Consider the following 12,969-nt stretch of genomic DNA (forward strand, 5'->3'; position numbering starts at 1 on the left):
TTGCCAAACGAATATAAGTTTCATTCTACCTTACTGAGTTACTGACAAAGAGAACTTTCCTTGGATGTGTTTTATGTGAATACTATCCATGAAGAAGCCTAAAGATTAGTAGATATTGTGGAGGGTCTGCTAAGTTTTTGCTGTATTTTCCTGGCAGAAAAGGATGACGCATTTTGATATTTTGTCCCGGAAACTTTTATGAAATTTCCAGATAAAAGGAAATACAACATGCACGAGATTTTCTTGTTTGAAATAGACTGAAATCTGCTTTTTACCCTTTTTGGCAGGCTGTGACAGTGATTACCTCATTTTAAAGGTTGTGTCACCCCCCCCCCCCCCTCATTCTAAACGTGTGTAAATATTTGCCCATTTAACCAATTTGCTTGATTTTTTACATGCTGGACCGACCTTTTGAGATGACGTGGCAAGTCAACCTACCTTGTGAGCGAGGTGAGAGAGAGGAGTGGTGAATAGAATCGAGAGCTCAAGGATAGGCTACTAATTGGTCGGGGCTAGCAACAGGCTTGGGCTCGCGGTCAAGTTAGGTCCAGGGACGGGAGAAAATGTTGTTCCAAATTCCAAAATACGTTTCCAACCTTGATGTCATTGACTTGCCCACATATCACCCTAACATGTCAAAAGCGAGTAAATTGGTTAAATGGGATATAATTATCACATATTTACAACCTTAATTAATATGTCACCAACCGAAATCAAAACGTGACAAATATATATATATATATATACAACCTTAATTAAAAATGTCGCGCGCATTTATTCTTACATGGTTTACTAATCCAAATTCACCTCCGTGGACTGTGGTGGTGGAGTTGTCCACCCACCAGGGTTCAAATGCGCTCACAATATGCTCTATGAGTTTCCCCTACAGTTTTTGCTTAAAAAAATAATCCAAATTCACTGTACCATGATAACATATGCACACAGCCGATATTTGCATGCAGGAACTGGATTGTCAGCTCCACACCTGTAGTCCTTGTAATGCATGCTGGTATTTGGACATATAGATGGTCTGTTTTGATTTCGATACTACCTGACGGGAACCGCCCGTCTCAGTGTACTGCTTGTAGCGTATTCTTCTGTACCTAGCACCGTACTGTATCCAAATGAGTATATGACCACGCTGTCAAAAAAAAAATGAGCATATGACCACTCTCTTTCCTCAACGACGATCACTGGGTCACAAGCGAGTCACAAGCGACTTCTTTTCTTAGACAGATCGAGCACAAGGTCAAGGTGGATCGGAAATGGCGCAAATGCATTAGTACAGACACGGTCGCATAGGCAAAATTGGAGGCTCATTGGCTCCTTGTAACGAGGGCGTTTTTGCCGTTGTTTCTCTTTCTGTTGTTTATGCCTTGTACGAAGAGCTAACTGATTTTTTACCAACAAAGACGAACGCAGTTGGTTACCCTGTCAGTTGTCACTTGCCATGCCGATTTCTCCAGATTCCTTAAAATGCATGGTTCACGATGACTTCAGGGTACCGTAAAAGATCCTTCTTAATACGGGTTGAGTTATTAGTCCCACTTCTCCGTGGTTTTGTACACTTGCTAGCATTTAGAAACTCCACTATCGATCCCCGGGCAGTTATTTCTGCGTTGTGGTTGAAGCGATCTACTTCTGGACGTTGGTCCCATTAGTTTCGCCGCGGCGCCGCGCACAGGTTTGCCGCGCCCGCGCGCCTCACGGTAATCACCATTATATAACTCCCCCCCACTGCCAAGCTCCTCTTCCCCTACTCAGTACAGCAGTACTCACTCCAACTCTCCAAGGTTAGTATATTGTCAAGCTTCCGCGGCGACCTTCCACACCACATCACCTGCCCATTGATCGACCGGACGAGCGAGTCCCAATGGCCGCCCGCCTCCACCATTTTCTCCTCCTCACGGCGCTCCTCCAGCTGCTCGCCGCGTCCGCGGCCGCCGCCGGTGACACCGTCGCCGCGGGGAAAAGGAGGAATGTCGGGAAGGTGCGCGTGGCGATCTACTACTAGTCGCTGTGCCCCGACTCGGCGAGCTTCGTGTTGGACAACCTCACCAGGCCCTTTAATGAAGGCCTCCTCGAAGCCGCCGACCTCACCTTCGTCCCCTACGGGAACGCCGAGGTCGGCGCCGACCGCTCCATCTCCTGTCAGGTGTGCCGATGCTATCGAGCTGAATGGAATTACTGAGGGAGGATTATTTGGGTTAATTACTTACTGTTTGGGAGTAAATGGTGCCGATGCTAATACTGTTGAGCTGTTGGCTTGTTGCAGCATGGCCCTGATGAATGCCTTCTGAACACCGTGCAAGCTTGCGTCATCGACGCCTGGCCGGATTCGGTAACATAATCTCTGCTGTCTGCTCCATAATCTCTGCTGTCTGCTCCAGCTTGAGCACCTATCGCATTGTTGCAACTTCAGGAGGTTCTCAGTAAATAGGTTACTAGTCTGCAGTACGATAATAATTAATCACAAAAAAACTTTGTTACCTTGTGAGAGTTCACTCTTCAAAATTTAGACATCTCTTCAGCTCCAAATCTTAAATGTGGGGACTCTTTGATATGATAACTACTGTACGTTGGCTGCAGAATGTGCATTTCGGTTTCATCAACTGCGTAGAGGACCTGGCGGTGAAAGGCAGGTATGGGGAGTGGCAGTCCTGCGTCATTAAACTGGGTCTTGACTCCAAGCTTATAACCAAGTGCCACAAGAGTGAGCGTGGCCACGAGGTCCATTCCAATCTCCCTCTCACGCCACTGCGTTGTATCACTCTCATTACCGATCTTCCAAGTTGCTTACCACAATCAATGTTTGCCAAAAGAAAAAAAAATTGCGGCTGACAAATGTTCGCAATTTGTTTGCTCCATCCAGCTTTCGCTGAAGTATGGGAAACTGACTGATGCGCTTGTTCCTCCGCACAAGTACGTCCCATGGGTGGTAGTCAATGGGAAGCCGATCAAAGGGGTAACTCTCCTCAAGTTTTAGGTCCACTTATGATGAATGATTACATATTTTACCAACTATGCATATGCTACTTCTTAAATTGCGATGAACCTTTTCCTGTTTCAGGATTACCAGAACTTTTTATTTTACGTCTGCAAGGCGTACAAGGGCCATCGCCGCCATCGCAATCATCCCAAGGTTTGTCATGGTTCGAGCCGTCGCCATCCCTTCGTGCAAGAGGCAGTGGAGGCAGGCGACGGTGTCAGTTACAACTCCGGCGATGTTGAGCCTGATCGTGTTGATGATGAAGGCGTCCACGGCAAGATTGAGATGGTGCTGGCTGATGATGCTAACTGATAGAATATGTTCCCTTCTGGTGCTCAATACATGGTGAACATAGGGCAGTTCCGGCTTTATGTTGAGGTTAATTATGGAGATGTATATCATCCGATAATAAATGAGCAAATTTCAGAGAACACATTTTTTATAGCAGTTGTCTCGCAAAACAACGCTTGTTTGTAATAGTTTCACAAAATCATAACTTTTGGGACAGCCGGAAGGACGAAATACTAATTTGAGACAAGAATTATGGAACGGAGAGAAATTTAAATATCGGGGCGAGCCCTGCCTGCCAGACACAACTCTCGCAAAAAAAAAAGGCCCGCGCTGGACGTGGGTCGGGCGATAAAACGCATCGATCTGCCGCCTACTCAACCGTCTGATGCACACGCGCTCAACCGCTGGATCGAGTAGATCCCATCCGCATGCGAAGCAGGCTGTCAGGCAACGCTGTCCTCGCCAACTGTCATCAAAGCGCATCTGGGTCGACCTAACTCCATGAGTCCCGAACGCAACCTCTCATCTCCCTCAAAAATTCCTTCCCCTATCTCGTCCCAGCAGTGTCGTGGCCGCAACACCGCCGCCCTCTGTTCCAGCGATGTCATCACAGCACCCTCCAATCACCGGTCGCAGCGGCCGTGGCGGCGGATCGCATCACTTCCAGTCCCGGGTCGCAGCATCGCTGGCCCGTCCTCACAACAGCCCTGGCGGCGGATCGTAGACCCGCCGCCTCGACGGGTGGTCGTCGCAACAGCTCTAGCGGCGGGTCGCAGCATCACCGCCCGCTCGTCGCAGTAGCTTGGGCGGCGGGTCCCAGCATCGCCGCCCGCTCGTCGCAGCACCTCCGACCGCGGGTCACAGCAGCGCCGTCCACCCATCGTACCAGCCCTGCCCGGCAGTGGGTCGCAGCAACGCCACCTCCCCTTGCAGCACCATCGAACTGGTCTACCAGCATCGGTGGCATCTGCTTGCAGCGGCACCGATGGCAGGCCTCGCAGCACCGATGACCTCCGTTGCAGCAGCGTCAGTTCCGGTGGCTTGGCCTCGCAGCACCGGCAGGCTAGCCTTGGAGGCCTTGGAGCATCGCCGTGCAGGGCACAGCAGCCTTGTCTCGTGGGAATGGAGCAATAGAGGGAGAGACAGGAGATAAGGAGGCAGACGGACGAGAGAGAGAGGTGATTAGAAGGGGAAGCCTTTTTATTCGCTACGTGTCGAGCAACGGAGGCGGCCTACGCGAGTCACCGATCCGTCGGTTATAAGAATCGTTTGCCAAAAGAAAAGGCCAAACACATGGAACCGGGACAGAGCTAGGAATTGGAAATAAGAGGGCCGGAACAGGATGCATCGAACTTTTAAAATCATTAAATATGTATTCAACTTTTGTCTCAAAATAAATAGTATCGCAATTGCTTTTTAAAATAAACGAATCTAACAATGAAAGTTTCCTCCAGATGCGCGGAAGAAACGATCGATCCATGTGTGCGTGCGTGAGTTCCGCAGGGTAGCAGTAGACATCGACTGCCAATTTGCCTTTTTTATTTATTTGAGAGGGATTGCCAATTTGCCAACCCAAGACCGAACAAACGATCTGTTTGAGATGGGCGCTGTTTTTTCTCTGGCCCGACTATGCTGTTTTTTATAGGCTCATTAAACTTTTGCTGTTGTTGGGCCTTTAGGAATTAGAGGCCACAGGAGACGCAATTACTTATTCTTACTTATTCCAGCTCAAATCGTTGCTGCTGATCGCTCTGACGAAGGGTTCGTAGATTCGTTGGGGGTGACGGGGCCGGAAACGATCAAACGGCCTGAATCATATCGTTCCGTAACGAAGTACGGCATACGCGCTACTCGTACGCGGTACGCAAATCTGAACTGGAATCCAAGTCGGTCTCGGTCTGCACCTCGAAGACTCGTTACGAGTAGTATATCAGGAGCGCCAATTTCTCCAACTTCCCTTGCTAGCAATTCTCCAATTTCTCCGTTTGCCGCGAGAGATGGCTTGCCTAGGTCCACCCTCGCTTTGCCCAGTACTAGCGCCGCCGCCATTTCAGCCATGCCACTCGTCGCTCTGGGTTGCTTCCTGGGCAGGCTGGTGGTGGAGGGCGACGACCTGGTGCTGGTGCAGCTTCTCCGCGGCGAGGAGACGCAGACGCGCATACCGCTTCCCATGCAGGAGGAGATCCTCGCGCTGCTTGCCCGGTTCTCCGCGTGCGAGGTGCAGCACATCTACCGCGAGGGCAACCAGGTCGCCCACATCCTGTGCCAGCAGGCGTACCACACTAGGCATGCCAATCGATGCGGCGAGCCGCCAGCCGCCAGCCGCCAAATTTGCCCGCAAAAAAAACGTCTTCTTGGGCTCATGCGGCCCGGTCATTCTAATTTCCAGACAATGCGAACAAGAGCGTTAGGCCCGCGAGAGCTGCTTTGTCCAAGACTCCAAGAGGCAAGTCCAGTAGCAGAACTCAGAAACGACTCCTCCGCTTCGAGAAATCGAGACTGCTAGTCCCTGGCGGCGGCCGCCGGCCGCCTCCTCCTGCCGCCCCGCCTTCTCCTTCCTCTCCGGCCGCCTCCTCCTCCTGCCGTCCCTGCCTCCTCCTCCCTCTCCGGCCGCCTTCTTCTTCCTTCCGCCACCTCCTCCCTCTCCAGTCGTTTCATGGAGCCGTCGCCTCCTCCCTCTTCTTCCGCCGCCGCCTCCTCCACCCGCTTCATGCCCGGCGTCTGGATGGGTGGCTTCGTGCAACACGCCGCCTGGGAGAAAGCAGAGGACGATGTGCGCGGCTCGCGCACGAGCGCGTCTGCAAGAAGATGGTGTGATTCCATCTTGAGTTTCTACGAGGGTGAAATATTAGGTGAAAATCATCTCTACAGTGCAAACTTCATCGAAAAAAGTTCAAAAAATTCTCGAAAAAATTACATATGTTAGAAAAGTGGTGTTTTATATATGTGTAAAATTTCAAGTCCAAACTCAATGACGTTTGGTAGCAGCGAAAAAACAAATTTTGCATGAATAGTGATCTTTCAATGTTTGACACTATTCACTGTAAATTTCTCTTTTTAATTCCTTCCAAATGATTTTAACTTTGAACTTAAAATTTTGTAGGTGTGTAGAACATCACACCCCAACATATGGTATTTTTTTAAAATTTTAAAAAAAATTTAAACAAGATTTTTATGAAGTTTGCACGGTTTGCACCGAACGAGAGTCTTCACCGGATACTTCCCTTTCTACGAGAAAGGTCGAGTTCCGGGGCATATATGAGCAGGACGTACATGTGCCAAGAAAAGAAAACAAGAACGGCGCGCGACAGTACCAGACTACGGATTGAAACAAGACAGAGGCGGAGAAAGGAAGCGTATCAAGCAGGGGCGTGGCGCGTGGCCTGCGGCCGGCTGGAGGTGCTGGGATTCATCCCTGAAGCAATAGAGATGCTGTTGGCACTTGGCGAAAGGTCGATCTGGCTGGAGTAGGTCATGAAGACAAATTAAATAATCTTACTCGTGCGCGCTAATACAGCTAGTTCCTTGTTGTAGTGAAATTAGTGACCAGTAACAGCAATTCTTGCCTTTCATGTAAATCGACATGTTCAAGCACGCCTTGCATTATTATAAGTACTACTTACTTCGGCCCATACAGTAGTTTGATCATGCCATGCAAAACATAGTAGTATTTTGGACACGGCTATGTAGCACTTACTCCGATTCTAATTTTTTTGTTGTGGTGGTTTAGTTCAAATTTGTACTAAAACAGCGACAAGAATTTAGTATCGGAGTAAGTATTATAGTTAGATCATGTCATGCAAAACAACCCATTGGATTTGAGAAAAAAATATTTTTCATCTACCAACTTATCGAAAAGTACACAAATGGCCCCCAACTTCTTTCCTATACTTTTCGTCTCCCAACTGTTGAAGTCAGACAGAAATAGTCCCTCCCAAATGTCGGCATTTGGTTTCTTTTAGGCCCGTGTCTATTTGTTTCCACCTCAGAAACCAAAGAAAGACTAAGTAGACTCACTTGACAAGAGAAAAATGTGAACGTCTCATCAACATCTTCTGTCGATTGTTCAGCCTTCAAGTCCAACCAGTTAGTCAACCAAACGCCAATATTAAAATATATGTGGATTGTCCTTTCCCCATCAGCTTGAGTTTTTGGGTGAATTGGTCTGATGCATGAAACTCTTCAGCCAACATGACAAGTCGGGAGGCAAAACCATGACACCTTTGCATTAAAATCGTTTCGCATTGAGGGACCATCGATACATCCGGTTTCGACGGTTGAAGAACGAAAAGTATAGAAAAAAAAGTTTGACTATTTGCATACTTTTCAATAAGTTGAGCTACGGAAAACATACCTTTCTCTTTATATTTTGGCCTGGGAAATTTTATGTAGTCTCGTGATAAAAAAAAATACAACACGCACCATAATTTCACATTTGAGAATATATCACCAACCCTTCTATATTTTGTAATCTTGTAATCTTACCCTGCCCCTCCTCTCGTCTCTCTTTTTCCATATTTTGTGTACTCTCTCGGGTTGATTCTCTCAACCCTTCTATTGGCAATAAATAGCTCGCTGCGGCTGTTTCGTCAAAAAAAAATATCACCAACAAAAACAACCTTAACAAAGTTACACGCACGCTTTACATAGTTACAAATCCAAAGTCTTTACCATTAAAACACAAATACAACACCGGAATATATTTGCAGGGAAATGGATTTTCAGCTTTAGTTTACATGTATTCCGTGTAAAAGCATGCTGGTCTGTTTTGATTTCGAGATAATTAAGTTACAAACTCAGTGTCATGAGATAATTTTTCAGGCAAAAAAGATGCATTTTGATACTTTGGTCTGGGAACGACTTTTAGGTAGTCTCAGGATAAAAAAAGCATACAACATGCACCAAAGTAACCAAAGTTACTTTGCCATCATAACTGATCAAACTTGTAGTTTTAGCAGTAATTTAAATGAAGTTCTCCACAGAGATTAATGCAACCGTTCCTTTCCAAATCTCAAGCTAAACTCACAAATTAACAGGTTTTGTGCTGAAAAGTAACAGAAATAACTCACCGAGCTAATGTTTTTGGGGTTTTCAGTTGACTGTAGCAAATCTGGCACACTAAACTGACTAACCGAAGAACAGACAGTAGAAATGAAGAAAATCAACACTAACAAAACTGAACTAATAGTGGCGGAGAAGGGGATAGATAAGCATGGGGTTTTGGAAAAGAAGATGAAATAAGAGAGGATTTAGATTAGATTAATGGCAAAGGTTTAAGACGAGGGAAAGATTTCAGATCTGAGCACAGCAAGCTACCACTAGATCAAACAACAGCAAATAATTAAAGCATAGATCATAACATGAGAAGTAACAGATCACAGTTCAAACACATGAAAACAAAGTGCTTCACACGACAGAATTTAGTTACCAACAAAATTTAGCACACGAATTCAGTAGCAGGTTATAGGATTTCAACAAGAACAGCAAGAACAAGATATATCAGACGAAGAACTAGAAGGGGAAGAGAATCGTAGACAGGGTTTGGGCAGAGTTTTACAGAGTTCCTTGCAGCAGCAGAGAGATTTTTAGACAGGGAAGTATGATGATCGGCCTAGCTATCATATGAACTCATCGATGAAGCCTCTCAATCTCCATGAACGTCTCTGGATCTCACCATCTTTCTCTCCCTTCTTTCTCCTTCCCCATGTTTTTGGATCTCAACCACTCCCTCCTTCCTTTCGTCCCACGCAGAGAGAAGTTTCTGCTTTTTATGCTCTCCTCCTCTCTCATAGAAGTTGTCAACATCTTCCTTTTGAATTTTGCACTCAGCCCTTTGCTTTAGCAATCTTGACACCGAAGAAGATCCCTCCTTTTCACCACCTTTAAGCATGATCAGCTGCTAGTTTCTTCTTCCCTCTACTTTTTGCGTCTTCACTTTTGCCTTTTAGCCCTCTTTTCATCATCATGTAGTTGGAAGAAGATTTTGTTGCTTTTTCATACCCTTTTCTGCAAAAAGACATGTTGTGCTGTAAAAGAACAGATTTGTCTCTCTTTGGCAAAATTCATTCAAATTCAAATTCAAGTATGATCAGCACCAAATATGTTTGGAATTTATTTAAAAATGAGCACTGATCAATAACACAAGTACACAACCCGAATTCCTCGCAAAAAAAAAGAAAAAAAATTACACAACCCGAATTTATTTGAACTGATTTTCAGCTCCAGTTTACATGTATTCCTTGTAAAGTAACCAAAGTTACTTTGCCATCATAACACAAGTACACAAACCAAATGTATTTGAATCGATTTTCAGCTCCAGTTTACATGTATTCCTTGTAATGGCTGTGTGCATCAGTCGATGCAGAGGCCGGGGTTATTCTTCTTTAAAAAAAACATGTATTCCTTGTAAAAGCATGCTGGTCTGTTTTGATTTCGAGACAATTAAGCTACAAACCCAGTGTTCCGGCCGTCTCGCGATCTACTGCTTGTAGCCGTATTCTTCTCTACCTAGCTAGCACCGTATCCGTAAGACCTTGGCCACAACAACATGCTGACTGCGCCACCGTCCTCGCCTCTCTGGCCGTTGTTGACGCACTTGGGTCCGGTACGTGCCGTTGTTGTCTCTTTCGGTCTTTCCTAACAACGACCACTGGCCCACACATTCACAAAGAGATGACTCCGCTGAGGCGCGTCACAAGTCACAACATGATGCTGTTGTCTCTTCCCCAAACGACGACCGCTCGCCCACACACATACGCAAAGAAGAGGAATTACTCAGCTGAGGAGGACATCAGTCTTGTTAATTACGGGAGTTCCAATAATCCAGAAGGTGATCCAGCAGCACTGGGCCAAGACTCCCGGCCAACCAAATCGCTTTGCTCGCATCCATCTGGGTGCGAGCTCACCCATGGCTAGCTGCTGGCGCGCGCTCTCTGCCTTGTTTGCACGAAAGCGATACTGAAATTGCTCACCGATTACCTGATATACACTATAAATACGCACAGGACATTGCACGATCTGTTTTACTTCCAACTGCTACTCGATCCGGCGTCCAGCATGATGTTCTCGGACGAAGCTGTGGCCGCCGTGGTGCCCATCGTGGTGTACTGGACCTACTCCGGCGTGCACACGGCGCTTGGCCATGGTCGGGTCCTGGACAAGTACAGGCTCAACACCAAGGACGAAGAGGAGAGCAAGAACACGGTTTCCAAGCGCGCCGTCCTCGGGAACGTCCTCATGCAGCACCTCATGCAGCTCGTCGCCGTCATCGTGCTCACCCCGGTACTTAAAACCGCCGCTTCACGGCATGCATCCCCGTATACGTAATCCGTGCTACTCGCTCCGATCCATATAAATTGTCGAAATCTTACATGTATCTAAACGATTTTTAGGCATAGATACCTTCATATTTGGGCAAATTTGAGACAATTAATATGAATCGAAAAGAATACATAAATACGTACTTTATACACAGCCTCATGTACATACGTACACATGCATCCAGGTGATAGCAGGAAGAGGGGCGAGGACGGGCGGCGACTCGTCGGCGGTGTACCTGACGGCGGCTCGGCAGATCGCGGTGGCCGTGGTGCTGTACGACGGGTACCGGTACGCGTGGCACCGGCTGGCGCACCGGAGCCGGTTCCTGTACAGGCACCTCCACTCGTGGCACCACCGTCTCCTGGTGCCCTACGCGTTCGGCGCCAAGTACGGGCACCCAGTCGAGGCGCTCATCGCCGACACCGCAGGGGCCTCGCTGGCCATCCTGGTCTCCGGCATGTCGTCGTCTCCGCGTGCCACGGCGGTGTTCCTCTCGCTGTGCAACGTGAAGGGCATCGACAACCACTGCGGGCTGTGCCTGCTGCCGCGCGGCCTGCAGTCGGTCTGGAACGGGGCCGCGTACCACGGCGTGCACCACCAGCCCCGCGGCGTCAGGTACAACTTCTCCGACCTCTTCTTCGTCACGTGGGACAAGGCGTTTGGGACGCACATGCCCTACGCCGTCGAGGAGAGGCCCGGGTCAGGCGGGGGGCTCACGCTCCGCCCGGTGCCGCCGCCCAAGCAGCTTTAGCTATCACCAGCAACGCCCAGTGATCGATGCACGCCGCGTACTGATAGCTGCAGTACTGGATAGCCGTTCCATTTCCAAATACGGAGTATATATGTGTGAGTTTGTTGCAGTGTTTGTTTCGTTTAGTTCTCCTAAAGAAGTGTCACGTGTGGATTTGTGGACAGTGTTGCAGTCATGTTGCACACGCCGTATGTAGGTCGAGTTTGGTCGTTTGCATTGTACTATGTTGCAAATAAGGCCTGCTGCGTGCTCGGAGGCTAAATTGTAATTGTGGATCCACGGATTAAAAGGAAACCTATGAAAGACGAAGGTGTTGAAGTCACTGGCTCCTTGCTACCAGTGTTTGAAGACAAATTGCACACCCTGATAAAAAAACAGGCGATTAGTGCCGGTTCAAAAAAGGCCTAGTGACAGAAACCGCCACTAGTTTCTCGCCACCGGTGCCAAAGGACACACCAATGACGGTTCCAGTAGTCGCCATTAAAGGGGCAAACCACTGGCGGCTACTGGCCGCAACTGAAGATCACAGCAATTGCGGGGTACCGGAACCACCAATGAATGGCCAATGATCCGCCGGCACTAGCTGCTCACTCGCTGGCCAAATAAAAAAAATTGGATTCGGCCACCGGCGCTGCTCTCCCGCCTACCGAGTTCAAAATAAAATTGCAATGTGGATCTGGCCGCCGAATCAATTGAGATGCCCTTCCCCGCGCGCGCGCTCTGCCCCCCCGCCGGTGCTGCTCCTCCAAGCGTTGCTCCCCCGTTGTCCGCCTCTCGTCGTGCTCCCGCCCCTGTCAATCCTGCTCCTCCACATGCTGCTCCCCCGTCGGCCGCCTCTCTCCGTGCTCCCTGTCCGTGCTACTCCTCCACGCGCTGCTCCCCCGCTGGCCGATAGCGTGGTCCCATGTATCAGATTTGTGTTGTGAGTGCGGTTGTCCATGAGTTGGTGTGGCTTAACCAGCTAGGACACGGGCGACCCCCGGCCAGTAGTAGGAAGTAAGGTTCAAAGTTTAATGAAATTTGGATGTTCACACAAGTTTGGTTATTTCCTCAAGTAGCAAAATTCTTCTACCTCGATATTTTGAACTATATGCCAACGAATATAAATATTCGATTTTATTTTCAGCCAAAATAATTTAATTCAATGAATTTTTGTCAACATAATAAAAAAAGATTTTTCTCTCTATAAATATTGATGACCTTGACATTTCAGGGTTGCCAAAAGTTTAAACATTGATAGGAAATTTCTTTATCTTTACTCTTATATAAGAGTCAATTGGTGGCGGCGGTCAGTCAGCTCCTTCTATTATAAAAATTCTTATTTCTTTCTAATGCAAACAACCAATCTACTTTCGGTAAAAAAAAAAGGGTAAAAAAAACCAATCTGCTGCAATAAAACTGATATGGTAATTGCGTTTGCCACCAGAGTTGGAGATATTAGTACTAGCAAATATCGCTATTATATCGTAGTTGCTTTTAGTCTAATTATCTAGAATGAGTAGTTTAATTTGTATTATCCGTAGCAACTATACCTGGGCATGGGTGGCCCGGCCCGGCCCGACGTCCCGGGCCGGGCTCAGGCCTCCCAAGCCCGGCCCGAAAGCTCGAAATGACTAAA

General features: G+C 47.7%; 1 protein-coding gene and 1 pseudogene across 1 annotated transcript; both read left to right on the forward strand.

Moving 5' to 3' along the window:
• Positions 1-1,774: 1,774 nt before the first annotated feature.
• LOC100837143 lies at positions 1,775-3,560 on the forward strand (annotated as a pseudogene).
• A 1,776-nt stretch (positions 3,561-5,336) lies between these two features.
• Positions 5,337-11,595, forward strand: LOC100837450 (sphinganine C4-monooxygenase 1). Its single transcript, XM_024458975.1, has 4 exons — positions 5,337-5,566; positions 10,285-10,561; positions 10,785-11,000; positions 11,160-11,595. The coding sequence occupies exons 1-4, from the start codon at positions 5,337-5,339 to the stop codon at positions 11,349-11,351; spliced, it is 915 nt and encodes a 304-aa protein (XP_024314743.1). The 3' UTR covers positions 11,352-11,595.
• Positions 11,596-12,969: the final 1,374 nt, after the last annotated feature.

The sequence above is a fragment of the Brachypodium distachyon genome, chromosome 1, assembly GCF_000005505.3.
Source record: "Brachypodium distachyon strain Bd21 chromosome 1, Brachypodium_distachyon_v3.0, whole genome shotgun sequence".
Classification (NCBI taxonomy): Eukaryota; Viridiplantae; Streptophyta; class Magnoliopsida; order Poales; family Poaceae; genus Brachypodium; species Brachypodium distachyon.

Bases quoted from the DNA above. Each gene is read 5' to 3' on its own strand.
- LOC100837450 (XM_024458975.1), top strand. From the start codon at position 5,337: ATGCCACTCGTCGCTCTGGGTTGCTTCCTGGGCAGGCTGGTGGTGGAG. The intron at 5,567-10,284 runs GCATGCCAATCG...AAATACGCACAG, and splicing joins CAGCAGGCGTACCACACTAG to GACATTGCACGATCTGTTTT. The intron at 11,001-11,159 runs GTCGAGGCGCTC...CGCGGCCTGCAG, and splicing joins GCGCCAAGTACGGGCACCCA to TCGGTCTGGAACGGGGCCGC.